We start from the raw sequence: 15,850 nt of genomic DNA on the forward strand, positions 1-15,850 counted from the left end.
TCAATACTTTTTCACCTTTGAATTTTTTTTATCCGTTTTAAGGTCATCGGACGCACGATGGGGACACGGGAAACATGACCCTTCCCACACTGTACAGGTTTTGCAGAATTTTCGTAACATCTTTTTTTATAATCGTTAAATCATCTTATACAAAGTGCATAGGATGAAATGGTGGTGATGTCAGGGCATTTGTGTTATGTACATGCGATGGCGATATTGTATTGAAGTTACTTATAATTCGCACTCGCTCCGGTAGCTCATTGGGCGACTGTATCTACAAAAAGCTAAAATGAAATAATGAGTTCTTCATGAACCTTCAAAATGGCACTGAAAATTCCATGTTTGGAACCCGCTAAAATATATTTTTGTTCATATTTTTTACTTCTTGTTCTAACAGCGACAACAGAAATACATCAATACACTCATCAATAGTATTTAAAATTTCTACCAATCATATCATTGCCCTTAGTCTTAGTGACAGTCAGCGAAGTTTAGGATCCTCGTTGCAACCATAGACGTAATATAGTAAACAGGACTGAGCACTTGTATCCAAAAAACGAGCCGAGTGAAGCAGATAGTACGGAGGCCGTCTGTCCCTTGCTAATAGGGTGACCATAAGATTAAGCTATGTGAGACAAATTTGAATTTGCTTAGATTATTTAACACAGATGGGTATTAGTTTTAACTTACGCATAGGCTTTCAATAATTGGTGGGAATTTGCACTATTAAAGCAGGAACATTCGAAGTGAAGACTGCATAAGATTGAATTTTTGCTAATTTTTTGCTCCAAATATAGACTGCTGAGCCATTTATGTCGCCTTTCTTCATTGTTTGGGAAGCACGTCTGGATTCAGTGGAATAGGATAATAAACACCACATCACAGTTGTGAGCTTTATTTTTTTACATTGACAACAAGATGACATCAATATTTAAACATTTATCTCTGGAGACCAATAAAACATATATGTTCTTGAGGGCCTAGCACTAGTTTTGAAAAATACCTCGTGTTCTTCGATTAACGATGTGTGCCAGATTGTAATAATTTAAATTAATTAGAGCTAGGCCCTCAACCCATATTATAGTAATAAGATCATTTCATTCGATTACAATACTTTTATTATAACTATAAAATTTATATAAATGCAAAATGAATTTGTATAATTCAATACTATATCTTAGTCAATTAATAGTATGTATTTTTAATAGTTACCACCGTGTAATGTGGATGTGTTTTACCTACAATCAACTAGTCTTCTGCAGCCCAAAGAATCTATTAAGTCTGGACGCACATATTCATATATGATCAGGAAACCGAATGTGTGCGCCCAGGCTTAAGGAGATATAGTTTGAACTACCTATTTTTTCAAATCAAATTAAAATTCCTTTATTTTCAGGCTACAAAATTATGTGCTATGTACGAAAATTAAAATCAATGTAAAAATAACCAATATAAAAGCGAGCTATAAACAATCATAGTCAGATTTTTACAAGTTGCGGAAACTATTCCAAACAATTAATTAATCAGATGTCAAGGATAATTCAGCTTTTTTTTAACTAATATTTTTTTTTCCTGTGCGGGCTTTTTACCCATATGGAAAAAAACACCTCTGGTCGTTTAACCAAAACTATTGAATGCCTCACTTCTTCCATATCAAATGTTCTCAACATCCGATCAGCCATTTTGGCGTGAAAGTGAACCTGATGTTTTAGTTGCAAAAACGCATACACGCCATTAAAAATCGCGGAACGTACATGGGGTATCATGTGCTCCTAGTAACGGGGAATCTATATTTTAAGTTTGATATCAGCTTTTAGACTACCCTGTAGAACCACTGTATTTTAAACATGGTCCTAAAAAAGTACTGGGTAAATCCATCATATGGAACAAAAAAAATGCTCTAAACTTACTAAAACTACTTTTAAAGACCACGTACTATAATAAGTTTAGTATTGGGTTTATGTTATCCACAATTGTCAATTATAATAATAAATTCCAATTATAACCAAACAATTTTATACAGTTTACACAAAAAAAAAAATAGAGATTCAAAGGGCCGTTCAATGCTGGTCGCTTATTTAGCGTTGATTGTAATATAAAACACAACACATTCAAATTGTAAACTGGCACGTAACTTGAATACGTAATATTCTAACATGCTATACCACCCAAGATTTCTGTGAAATGGCTAATTGCACAATATTAGATCTGCAAATTAAACTACTATCGGGTTCTGTGCGCGAGAGAGCACATGAGAGTCTAACAAAAGTGAGATAAAATTGAAAATGCACCAACGAATAGCACCACAAAACGTAACTGGGGTAAATGAAACAAATAACATATTAACTAATTCTGACTTTTTATTAACCGCAGGGATTAGACAGGCCTTATAATTAAAAAAAAGTTTCGGCCAATTTTACGGTAAATTTTTTATAGTGTATGTTAAAAACTCCTTGATTGTGTGAATAGTCTCGTATGTAACCCATTTCACAGACATCTTGTTAACCTATACATCCAGTCTCGTCAGTTACTTGTGCGCTATTTTGTGATTAATATACTATTCAAAAGTCTACTACTTCTACAACTACATTAAACACTTACAAACTATATAAAATGTACGTATAGTAACATGTATTGTATGGGTTTAATAGTGTTCATTAAAATGCCTTGCAAACATACAAAGTAAGTATTAAAATACAATGAGATATTTTAGAGGCCAAACGGCAAACTCCGATAAATAACAAAAAAAGGTTGCTATCGTGTGACAACGATAGATAAAACTTTGAAAATTCATTGAATTTTGGTATCTCCGGGATGATTTTAATATTTTTTTTATAAGATCATTAGAATTAAACTACCGCATCCAGTACGTCAACAAAGCATATTTATATGGTATAATTAAATATATCATGACAAACATCAATGAAACATTAAAATTTGGATTATATCCTATCTATAATAACAATAAAATATTACGTAGGCATGCTTTCAATATTAATTTGTTCATAAATTGTGCAGAGCAGGCTAATTGCACGTGAAAGAGATTTGGCACGCATAAAAACCACATTCTAACCCGGTTATAACGCATTCCCATAAATGTTAATATTATGCTAAAAGATTGAAATATATCTATGTATTAACCACCTAGTCAAAATGCATAAAATTGTGATGATTGCGTAAAAATTATTTTAAACAATATTGAGAAAGAGTTTCTTTCAATGTTTAAGATCTAATAATATTTTGTTTCTCACTTATGTTTCATTTGTTGCGTTTATTTGACTTTACAATTCCATTCTTCTGTTACTTACTAAAAATCAGTCTCAGTAAGCTCATATTATGCATTCCTTGAACACACTCTACCAAAATGTAGACATGACCCGTTTTCTATATGCCTACTGGAGTAAATAGATCTCTCCTCTAATAAGATTGTCGTGCACGAAATATACAAAAGTATTAATTTGAAAAACCTCATGAGCAGTCTGCAAAGCAAACACGACATATAATATAATTATCCTATCCAAATGAAATGACGGGGTTTCATTACATCACAACGAATTTCATTTGACTTGAATATTATCCTAAATCCTTCAGCGGGCGCTTTTTCAAAATTGTGACGCACGTTTATGTTAAAATTAATTGCTGTAAGTAGGCCTGGCCTTCATTTATTTTTATAAGACCACACGTATTTTTAACCCTAAAGTGAAAATTAAAAACTTTTCAGGTTTCGTGAGTTTATCACGCTTGTGTAAAACTGTTTTGGGAATTATTCATAAAATACAATAGTTATACAAAATACCTTCTTCGCTTCGATAGTGCGTTCTTAACGATTAATTAATGAGGGTCACGTCTACATCGATTTAATACGTTAGCTTGTTAGGCACAGTATTCTCACTTTTCAATTCTAACTACTACAGACTTTTATTTCCTTCGTAATAAAGAACAGGATACAGAATTTTGCAATTTATATACTTTCAGGTGTTGGTGCGGCAAAGAGCCACCGTGTCACCTATTTCTTCTCTTTGTTAACAAATAAATAGAAATAAGAGGTACACAAAAATTCGAGAATAAATATGTATATCCAAATATTCGAGCAAAATAGTGGTTTCTTAACCTTCGTTATATCTTCAACATGTGTAAAAGTTAAATATTTGTTTTTATCAAGTATCTGAACATTAAAGTTTCAGAAGATACCATCTAAAGCCACATCAATACATCATAATTTGATTAACACTACTACATCAATAAAATGTATATGATTCCAGGAAAGATAGAAGATCAGTGTAGAAGTATAATATTTGTTGTAAATGTATACTATGAAAATTTTAAATAAGTATAATATTAGAAAATATTTTGTGGATAAATAAGATTTGCCTCTCAGATTCCATTCGTATTAGAACTAGATTCAATTTACCATTATGTATAACCTGTTAATTTTTGGTTAGAAATAGCATCGGCGAGCTGTGCTAATTGATCTATTTGCTCGTGATGAAGGATATATGTACGAGTAGCGAGGAGAGCTCCAGCTCCTCAGAGAAGCCGTTGGTGAGAGGTACACTCCTGTAGCCGGAACGCAGGCAGGTGACGGGGAACGCCGCCTGACCGATGAAGTTCCTGTCTCCGAACATATCCTCGTCTTGCACAAGGAACCGGATAACCGCCAGGTCCGGGTTTGCAATCTCAAACTCGCAGATGTCGTTCCACACTGGGTTCAGTCCATTGTCGGCTGAAACATTCGTATTTAGAAGTCAGATTTTGTTTCAAATAAGACTCAAAATACACCACATTCAATTGAAAGCTAGGCTAAAAGAAGATCAGACAAGTAGGTAATGTTTCATAGGCAAATCTGCATAAACTAGATAAAAAAAAAACATTAAACCGGTCAGTCACAGAAATCTAGATGCTGTTAGGAGCTTATGGAGAATATTCAAATGTTTTACAATAAACCAAGATACCGGTACCGTCAGACCTCACTAATGAAACCTATGCCATAAGAAAAAGTTTGTTGAGTATATGCTTGGCTTATCTCATTTTAGTGTATTGATCTCCAACTGATAAAAGGTATCTGTTTCATTGTGAGAAAATAATGTCAGGCGGCACTCATATGTATGCAAAGTAAATTGGAAAAGATATTATGCCTCGGTATATTTTGCATTTCTCCATAAGTCCGTATCTAAAAGACAATAGCTATAATGAAACATCATAAAGCATTTTACGGACGCCAGCAAAAAAAGAAACAAGTATCAACTCAGTATACCTAAAAGACTGTTATGAAGATGTTCCACTAAACTGGGAGTGTTACTTAGTTCATTTCAGTTTACCAGGCAGAAATGTCTAGATCGCTTAAATTAAAAGCACTAAGTAACATAGTACACGATAGCGCCCGGCAGTCGCGATCGATATGTTTATACCTGTGAGGTGCAAGTTCATCGACAATATAAACCTCTATCTAAAATTCGTAATAAATCGTTGTTTTAAGAAAACTGACGTTTATGTTGTCGATGCACTTACCGCTTTAAACAGATGCCGTCACCAAGAGATAAGCATAGGCGTTGATTATATGACAAGCATGTTGCAAAAATGCATACGACTTTACACCTACGCAAAAGTAGTAAAATGTTTGAAATCAACTGCAAAATTCGCAAATGAAAAATATTCTCCGAAAAAAAGGTTGTATAGGCAGCATAATGAAAACAATTTTGCGTAAATAATTTTGAGGTCTACTAGTGCTGCAGTAGACATCGATAGATCGACGAAAAAAAACGCTACAACGTACATCGACTACCTAAACATTAATTAAATGGAGTCGGTACCCTTCATGACAGTATTCTTTTGTTTTTTGTTTAATAGTGTTGTGTATCTGAGATTGCGGTCTTGTTTGCGCTTTTTGGGCAGAGGAGTGCGCCCGTGTGTGACGCGCCGGTACATCAGAGATAATGTGTCTAGCACTCCTCGCTCTGTCACCAAGGCAATACACATTAGCTTTCATCAAAATATCAGTTAACACAGGATCCTAAACAAACTTATACACATGTAAAATATAGTATTTTAAGACTAAGCTACTATATATCAACGTCTGGTTTTAAGATAAAAGAATGACAATAAATGCATTAGATGCATTAAACAGATTGAAAATAAGTCAGCAAGCTGTTTCTATGCACTTCAGAATTTTTTATGCAAGGTAACTGTATAATATTATAAAGTCTCTATAGATGTGTTTATCTCTGATTGTCTATAATTCTATATGAATAAGACTGGCTGCATTATGCTGTACGAAGTTATTGGTTAGTTCCCAGAGTAATTGTGAGTGAGTTTGCACTGCTGTTTAAGTGTTCAAGCAAACATGGACACTCCTGTGAGAAAAATATTTTAGGGTTACACGTAAAGTGTCGATCTGTACAAAGATCTCGTGCGCAAGCGTGGAGAGATTTATATACATCAGGTAGGTCATGTTAATATTGATTATATGATACATACCGACAGTCTTGGTGACGAGCTTCACGCTCGAGTCATACTCAGCTCCAATAATCTCAACTTCGACGGAGGGACTGGTGGTCCCGCGCCCCGTCTTGATAAGGTGTCGCGCCCCGATCAGGCGCAGCATTATTATCATTGGCTTCACCTTCTTCTCAATACTCTTCTTCACATATGGATTGTACGTCTCTTCGAACATGAAGTCCGGCTTCAACACATAACCGCACCCTCCATTCTCCTTGAACTTGGCCATGTTAATCTGCATCGGCTTATCAGGAGTCTGGTAGTTCAGAGCGACCATCTGAGAGCCCGAGTTCCAAAATGGAACGGGATTGTAGTTCGACGAATCAATCCTCTGCCCTTTGGGGTAGATGCGGCTCAGTTGCTTCGTGTGGTACTTGAGGAAGAATGGCGTCTCCTGCTGGCACATCAGCCGCTCAGCTTTGGTTTCAGGGAAGGAGGACATCTCGTTGAATATGAAGCCCTTCGTGCGGATGCGGTCTTGGTTGAATGTGACCGAGCGGCAGTAGACGATGAGGTCGGACATTTCTTTGGCGATTCTCCATGTGCGTTCCATTTTCCTGTGTTGTAGGGAGCGAGCACTGGCGCTGTATGCGGCCTCCTTGATGGCGGAGAGCCACTCGAGGGCTATCTCCCGAGTGGGCGCGGCCATGTCGAAGGGCGCGCACATCTGAGGGCTCTGTATCCTGACGAGCCAACGCGCCGACCCACTCTCCTCTCCAACCACGAGCTCGACCACGGCGCCCAATACATCTACCACGCCCTTCTGTAATGAGCCCAAAGCTGCCGTTTCATTCTCGAGACCCTGTGAAAATAAATTGTTTTTATTTTTCTTGGTTAGCGTAGTAAGAATAAAAAGTAAAAAAAAAGTAAAGAACAGAATATATCGTCAGCAAAAAAAAAAGATCAAATGATACAAACAAAAATTAAAAACTATTGTAACATAATAAACGTAACTGAAGGTTATCCCTATCATCTGCTCTGCAGTCCTATAAAAAGAGATACAAATATACTAACAGGGACCTCAGAAATGTGCGGAACCTCAATTTCCTGCACATAGTTGGCTGGGAACCAGTGGTGTTTCTTGCCGCCGTAGTCGCCTCGCCACCAACCTTCGTCGGGCTTATCCACGTTAGTGATAATGGCTTGCTTGCAGAAAGACAACTCGTCGTCTTGACGCGCTCGGTAATCGTATAGAGCTTTCACCGTCACCTGATGGTATAAACACGGTTTAATTTCCGTTCCCTATAATCTATCTGTTGTTTCGCTTACTAGAGATAGGAATTTGCTGTCCTTGTTGTTTTGATGTCAAAATTATATCTCTCAAATCAATAGATAGATGACTAGGAACTGCCGTTAGGGCATGTCTTCTTTACTCTTTGTTTATCAATACTGGCAGGATACCACATGACAAAAGCGTACTAGACTACTACTAACTAATATATATTGAAACTGTGTAGTTTCAAACTATAATATTTATAAGTAAACACAGTTCAGCTGACGTCAAATATCTTAGGTAAGACGAAGTTGGATGCTAGTGACTGTGCCAATATAGAGAACAAAACCTTAATGCGCACGAAGTATCAAAGAGCTGACTTCAGAAGCGCAAAGTTATTTGACGTGAGCTGTTGCGTAACTCATTTTGTGCTTTATTTATATCTTAGCAAGTACCTACGTCAAATTCTAGATACTTATTTAATAATATCTACTAAATTCAACATCTTGACTGAATATTTACTACAAACATGAAAATAAACGCACTGTCAAGTAAACCTGCTCACAGATCCATTATTTCACCACCTCCTGAATCTATTCATATAAGAAAACAAAAAAGATATGAATACGAGATAGTCAAGACATGGACGTTATCCAACTGAAATATTTTAATAATCATAGAAAGATTTTAATTTGGAATTAAGAAACTCAAATTATTTTTTTGTTTCTACTTGTTAGTAGCACCAAAGTAGGGTAATATTTAAAACGACTGAAATCTCTTACTTAATTATAGTTGTAAGTATAGAATTCCCTGAAAAGATTTGGAATATGTAAAATAAACGCAAATGCATACCTTAGAAGTGAAGGCTGTTGGGTCCATATACCCAGGAGTCCCGTAAACCGAGTTGTCATCCGGCTCCTAAATAAATAGATTTTTTAATGATTAAAGAAACTTATGATATTGCGTTATGTGGTAACATTTAAAAATATTGCAATTTCGATTCACAATTGGCAATTTAATTATGGTGTTAAGGGCTTATTACATTTGACTAAATTCAGTCGTCTAAATAGGTTTGTCTAATTAGGTTTCTAAATGATTTAATGAAAACTACCTTCCTAAATGCGATTACATTTGACTGAATCATTTAGACAACTGAATTTAGTCAAGTGTAATAAGCCCTTTACATCGTTGATAGTTAAAAAGTTGAATTCAGTCCCTCAATTGTTTATAGAACGTTGGGCACGATTCAAGTTATGTTGAAATACGCTCGTTGATACTAAGCAATAGCATAGACATACTAGAGCCGCATCTATCATAGCGTGGATGATTTTATAACTTTGCGTCATGTACCATAATATATTACTTCTTTAAAAGAGTATCCATGGAGTTTCTTGCCGTCTCTTTTCCATGAGACTTTTTGAACCATGTAACTAGTGGAAGGCCTATTTGAAATAAGAAAGACTTTGACTTTGACGTTGCGTTGAGTTGCTGGGGAGTTTGTTCCACCACTTCTTCTTCCCAACAAAAACATATAGGAAGTGGAGAAGAGCGGGCGTTTTGGGGGCTGTCTTTTGTAGATTTGACGTTCAAAAAGTGCTGATTTTCTGCCTACTTTGAATAAATGAATTTTGATTGAGGGGTACGACAAAATTAAAGTGATAGAAATACTCACAGCTATAATGCGTCTAACAATATCTTCGCTGATAGGGAACCAGAGTTTGACCTTCTTATACAAGGGGTTCTTTTCATAGTAGTTGACAAGTTCTACCAGACTCTCGAAGCGAACAGTTCCGATCGTGTACAATCGGCCTTCCAGCTTGATTCGGCAATGCTTGATCTCCCTTTCCGTCCTGTAAGAAATTTTTGTTGTTTATTGGAATATAATGTATAGGTACCCAGTGTGTTTATGGTTCAGTGAGTTGAAGCTGAGGGTAGTAATAAAAAATTGTTTACTAAGTTACAAAATACACAGATATAAAAGTTGGCTGCCAACCGGATAAAATATAGCCTATTTTACTCGGGGATATCGTAGCTTTCAAATAGTAGTTTTGGAGCAGTTGGGGTACAATAACAAAAATGTATCGTCTTTATTTTTTATTTAGCCTATGCTGTCACATTGCTGGGAAAAGGCCTCCCCACATCTCTATCCATCGCTGTTTGACTTGTACTGTCACAGTTTCGTTTCGTTTAACATTCTATTTCAATTGATTAAATGTCGCTTATACAGCCACTTCATTTAATTATCCATTTGTGCACGGCATAATTTAATTACGGTGATGCAAAAGTGATCAAATTAATTACTATGTCCATCAGAACCGCCGATAAAATCTTTTTCCTGAACAATTGTTTTAAAATAATTAAATTCCATGTTTTTTTTATACAAAATGATAATTTAATCAAATAATAGGTAGGTATCTATTGCTGAGCACAGCCTTGCCTCTATAGCAAATAATGTGAAATAGTATTTGAAACTAGGGATATTTTAAACCATAGGTTTTCTTGAACATTGTAAATGTACATACAGGTACATATTTGCTTTGTACTGCCTTAGCTATGTCGCTACGCAAACAATGAACATAGGGCACTTACGTCTAGAGGGGCAAGCTAATCAAATAAATAACATGATAGATGCACTAGATAAGTGCAATTTAAGCGCATTTTACAATTCATTCGCATCAATTTTCCTATTTGTTCTAGGTACTCGAGCTTAGCCTAGACGCCGAGGGGCCGGAACGCAAAATATTTGATGATTGTTCTACAGTCACGCAGTCGCTTGATAGATTGTACTTATGTACTCAGGGAATTGCAACGCCTTGAAACTTCTCGAACTAGTCTATGCAACTAAGACCTTCTTTGATATCTATCTCGAATGTCAGTTGCGCGGGTTGCGCCTAACACAATGTTATGTCTACTCATCCTCTCGAAACTATACTAAACAAAGGAGCACATAATGTAAATGAAACTATAAAACAAAGTATTGTTACCTGAAACTGATCGCGAATGACGACTGATCCTTTTCACTGGGCCTCACAAGAAAGGCGCCGTCGGTGTTCGCTTTACGTAACAACTCTTCAGCTTGAGCCCTCGTACAAAACGGGTGAAACCACTCCTTATCCTCATGTTTGTTCGGCTGCGGCACTGGCTCTTTTAATGTTATCAGAAACTCCTGAAAACAATATTATATTGTACTTTGCTATTATACGTTAAAGACAGGGGAAGATCAAATAATGAGACAGGGGAAAAATAACATTACCTGGCTTCGTAAAGGATGCTGCCTATAGTGTGTAATTAGACTATAAAGGCTATCAAAGCACACGGTGTCAATCAGATAATACTTGGTGACGCCGCGGTCTTGCTTCAGCTTGATACGGCAGTGGTTCACCTTGCCCTGGCGCCAGAAGGACAAGCAGTAGTCGCCCACAAAGGTAACGCTCTCTCGGACTAAAAATGTTCCGTCACCGAGATGTGCATGACCCCTCAGGAGTTCTTCGGCCTCCTGTCTGTTTCCAGCCAGCTTGCCGTGGAACCAACACTCGCCGAAGTGCAGTTCGTCTTGCGGCACACTGGACGCTTCGACATCGGCCTCCCCGTCGCTCTCTGCGTCGGCCTCAGCTTGAGTGCTGTAATGCTCCGTGTAATAAAGCTTTGTCTCAGTCAGCACGAAAGCATGTGGATTCCACTCCTTGTCGACAGGATCTTCTAGTAACAAGATCCCATTTTTAATAGAATTTCTCAGATCCAAATCTTTCCCTTCTTCTTGACGAACTGCGAAAGAATTTTCCTCAGCTCCTTCAGGCAACTTCTTATGCTTCAACACAATTTTCCTGCGGAGATCTTCAGGCGAGGGTAGAGCGGTCTCATTCTTTTCGAAGGGCTGAACCACCAGCATGTCTCCGAAGACATCTTGGAAGGCGCTCGCCATGCGGCGCTGTTGAGGCAGCGTGCAGTTATCCTCGATCGAGAGGATCAGGGGATAGTCAGACGCAACAAAAGCGTGTTCTTTTATTGTGCGCAGCACATCCATGAATCTGATTTTGGTGGTCAATGTATGCCCGTGATAGATGAATGGAGAGCCATCAGGGCCGTCCCAGCAATCAAGCTCGATGCACCGACACCCTGACCTCAGGCACCGCACGTAAGCTTCCAGAGAAGATTCGCTCGAAAATTGATCACCCGTTAGATACCTAAAAGTAGATATAATCATAAACTCCAGCTCCAATGAAGTAGTTTGACTTCAACTACGAGTATTACTTACGTATTATGTGATGAGGATATCCAGTAATGGGACAGCGGCCTAGTCATGTCCTGAGTCACAGCATCATGTTTGCTATCCCAGATAGTGTTCTGTTTTGAAAACAGCATCTCAACAAACTGCAAAATAAATGTTTAATCGCCCGATAATCGTAAACTTAAAAGGTAAGGACTGTTTATATATTTAGTCTTATAAAGTTCTTACCTCATGCAAAGTAAAATATGGTTCATAGATGTCCCGCTGGGGATCACGTAAGTAGTCCCGGATAAACTGCGAAGCGACGGCTTCGTCATCCCCCAGTCTGTCATGCTGTTCGACACGTAGAAAGCTTTGGAACTCCCGCAAAGTGATAGTCGAACCGTTCTTGCAGTACAAGGAGTGCTTATCGAAGATATCGTGAACATTCTGGTAATGGAAAAGTGCATATAAAAATATTCACTCATCAAGTGAAGGAAAACATTAAGAACAATTAAAATAAAAGAATATGACTTACATTTTCGTCAAAAATCAGCTTCTGGTACAAAACTGAGAAGTCATCGAAACCAATTTCTCCCCTTTTGTCCGTGTCAACTTCTTGAAACAAGTCTCTCAGTTTGTTTGTGGATATCTTGCAATTTATTTTAGGTAGGAAACCCTTCACTTCCTTCAAGGTGATACTACAAGTAACAAATACTTTATTAGATACTGTTACACGGACATGCCTGTGTGGATAGCAAGTCTTTAAGGCAATGGGAATAAAACTACCATGAATGGTCTTTTCAAGTTCTTCAATTATGACAAGAAAAAAATAATAAGACCAGCTGCCTCTATACGTAACAGTAACATCCATATAAGTAATGAATTAACTAAGACTCCCTCTATGTAATGCTAGTTCTATATACACACTTTTTGGAAGACAAAAACTAATAGAACAATTAATTTAAATTCCAGTAATAAACCACAATGGTTACTAATATGATAATTGTACAAGAACAAAAATTATCACTTTGTTAATTTGTGTTTATTTTAACTTTAGTGACCTTAAGTCGAGGTTCACACACAATGTTACACTTACTCATAGGTTGCAGGGTTTCTCAAATTACGTTACATGTAGAAATCATTTACGTTTACTCATTGCCTGGTCGGGTGTCAGCTTGTCTGACTATGAACATTATTGATTCAGTTTATTTAACCCTTCCTGGATTAATGATATTTATTTCATATGGTAATAGTACCATAGTCTGCCATGTGAAATGTTTGACTTTGATTGTAAAATACTAACTATTGCATTCAGTGTTAATTAATGTTTAAAAAGCTGTTACATTTATTGTGATGTACATGTTAGTGCCCACGCTAAACTCTGTAAAAATATTGGATAAACCACAGCATTGGAGTTATTTTGCTGTAACTAAAGCTTTTCTTTTGCACAGTCAAGAGTAAACAGTATATGAACCCATTCCCTTATGAGCTCAGTGCTAACATTCAACAAACAAGACCGTTATGATCAAAGATATATGTTGAAGAATCATACAATTTCAAAACCGTGAATTGTATCCACCAGTATCAAATGCTACCAGAAAAAAAAGGATAATATTTTATTATTCAATATTCAGACTAAACAATGGTTGTCCTACTGAAGGTTAAGCATATTTTAATACATCATTGGAGTTGCAATAACAATGTGAAATAGTTTGAAAGTTGCACTCACTTTTCATTGGCGTTTTCTATAGCATAGAACTCTTTCCGCAGCCATCTCTCTATTTGTAGAGGGTACGATGCATTGATAGCTTCCTCAATAAGAAACCTGATTCCCTTTACCCAGGCTTCACACTCCTTGTCAGTGTGTGCTGCAAACATTCATTTTACAGAATGACTCAAAACTGTACATACATATCACTGCAAGTGCGTTCGTTTCGACCAATCAAAACAATAACTTGGCAAAGCAAATTCTATGAAAATCTCAAATCTAGCCAGCAATTTATGTGAAACTTTCGTGGCCCCGGTATAATTAGACATGTTTACAAACTATACGTTACCTGCAAACGAAGCTGCTCGCAGTTTGAACTCTGCTCCATAGTAGATGGTGAAACATTTCGAGTTCTCAAGCCTCTTCGCCTCCTCCGGCCACCGCTCGAAGTGTTTTGATGCCTTACCGACCCTCACTTCCTTGATGTCTCTTATATCGAGAGCACCTTCGTATGCATTCTTTTGTGGTATTCCTGCTCTCGACCAAATAATCTGATGGGTTTCTCTCCTCACGGAGAGGTGGCGGCGTTCAGGACGCTTGCGCGGATAAAACTTGAGGATTGTTGAGCCCCGTTCAATATGTGATATAAGCTGGTCAGCCTCATGTATGAGTCTATCGTGGGCACCCCCATTATAGCAGACCGGATTCATGTCACTGCCGTTGTCACCGCCGGGCGTAACGATACTGTGGCCGTGCCACCAACTACATGGGATATAAGACCGATCGGATGCAATTAGAAGAATAAGTATTCTCAGATGATTTTAGTAATTCCGTGTGTCCGTGTATCACACACACACAGAATTTGCGCTATTTTGTTTGTTTGACATTTCCAAACTAAACGTCCGGAATCCCGAATTAAAAAGTCAGACTGACTGAATGAATTGCGAACTTGAAATGAGAATTATTTTTCTGGTAATACCAAACTTTGTTTAGTTCAATAGTTCAATACACATTCTAAAGTACGTAGGTATTTGCGTTCACTATTCTGTCCTATATTTTTTAAGTCTGGCAACCTTTAGTAAAGGGTGCCATTCACTGGCGATTTGTAATATACATTATTTGTTTATTTTATTTAAATTGTTTGTCTTAAAATATATAAGATAGAATTCAATGAAAGTACAAATAAGAAAATGTTCTATGGATGTTTTATCCTGGTCTTTTATCCCTAGTTATAGATGAGATAGATCTTCCTTTCTGTTCACTGTAACTGGACTAGACAAAACACAGATATTAAATTTAAGAGAATGAGACCTTAATTTAGAGTACTATCTATTGCACATCGGTATTCTAAATCTTAGATCAAACTAATGAATATAAATTAGTTATTCAATCTTCAATATACTAGAATCACTTACCTACATAGGGCCGCGAATGTATGAATGCCGTGATTGGTGTTCTAGTTCTAGAGGGCACTGCAGTTATTGATTATTCATTAACGATGCGCCGCGGGCATAGCAAAACACATAGGTATCCTAAAGGTCACGGCGCAGCACTAATTACTGTAATATAATAGCTCACCACCCACTAACCACCTAGCCCCCCACTACCCTGAAGTCATGAATATACGTTAACGGTTCTATGAAAGCTTGCAACGCGATCGATACTAATGTACCTGCCACTCACATCCATACCTTTTGTGCATTGTCTGGAATGAAACTATTGTTCAACGAACAGGATAGGTTTCCACTTTAAAATGTTTACGTTGATAAAACTGAAGGCATCACGTAATGACCGATAGCTGGAAAAACAAGTACCTTATTTATAGACTCAAAAATAGATTTAAATTCCTGGATAAAATATTTGCTTTGTCTGCTTCGTTGGTCTAGTAGTTGGCGGTGCATGGAGTGCACGAGGTGTCGAGATCGATTCCCGGGTCGCCTCGAGAGCGTTAAATTATAATCATGCACACGAAACAGCTCGTGGTGACTATGCAAAATATCAATTACTTACCCATGTATCTACAAGAATTTGTTACGGTGTCATCCGTGTCTCGAAGAAAATTCTTCCCGTACCCTGGATAAAATATGCCAGAAAGGGATGGTGTAGTTTCCCGACAGTGAAAGAATTTTGCAAATCGGTTCAGTAGTTTCGGAGTTTGCTTATTCAATGCCAACAAACAATGAAATATTTCCTCCTTTTACAATAATGATAGTTTAGATAACCA

At 37.2% G+C, this 15,850-nt stretch overlaps 1 protein-coding gene across 2 annotated transcripts; it reads right to left on the minus strand.

The window, feature by feature from the left end:
• Positions 1–879: 879 nt before the first annotated feature.
• Positions 880–14,565, minus strand: LOC110374501 (1-phosphatidylinositol 4,5-bisphosphate phosphodiesterase gamma-1). Of its 2 annotated transcripts, XM_049839860.2 has the most exons (13): positions 13,976–14,565; positions 13,648–13,786; positions 12,454–12,616; positions 12,165–12,365; positions 11,964–12,079; positions 10,962–11,892; positions 10,693–10,874; positions 9,381–9,558; positions 8,561–8,626; positions 7,510–7,704; positions 6,475–7,297; positions 5,811–5,954; positions 880–4,723 (listed from the first exon to the last, which is right to left on the minus strand). In XM_049839860.2, exons 1-13 carry the CDS (start codon positions 14,334–14,336, stop codon positions 4,473–4,475), a joined length of 3,750 nt encoding a protein of 1,249 aa, XP_049695817.2. In that variant the 5' UTR covers positions 14,337–14,565; the 3' UTR covers positions 880–4,472. The 2 variants fall into 2 exon arrangements, with proteins under 2 accessions (XP_049695817.2, XP_021187906.3); XM_021332231.3 differs by lacking the exon at positions 5,811–5,954.
• Positions 14,566–15,850: the final 1,285 nt, after the last annotated feature.

The sequence above is a fragment of the Helicoverpa armigera genome, chromosome 1 (genome assembly GCF_030705265.1).
Source record: "Helicoverpa armigera isolate CAAS_96S chromosome 1, ASM3070526v1, whole genome shotgun sequence".
Classification (NCBI taxonomy): domain Eukaryota; kingdom Metazoa; phylum Arthropoda; class Insecta; order Lepidoptera; family Noctuidae; genus Helicoverpa; species Helicoverpa armigera.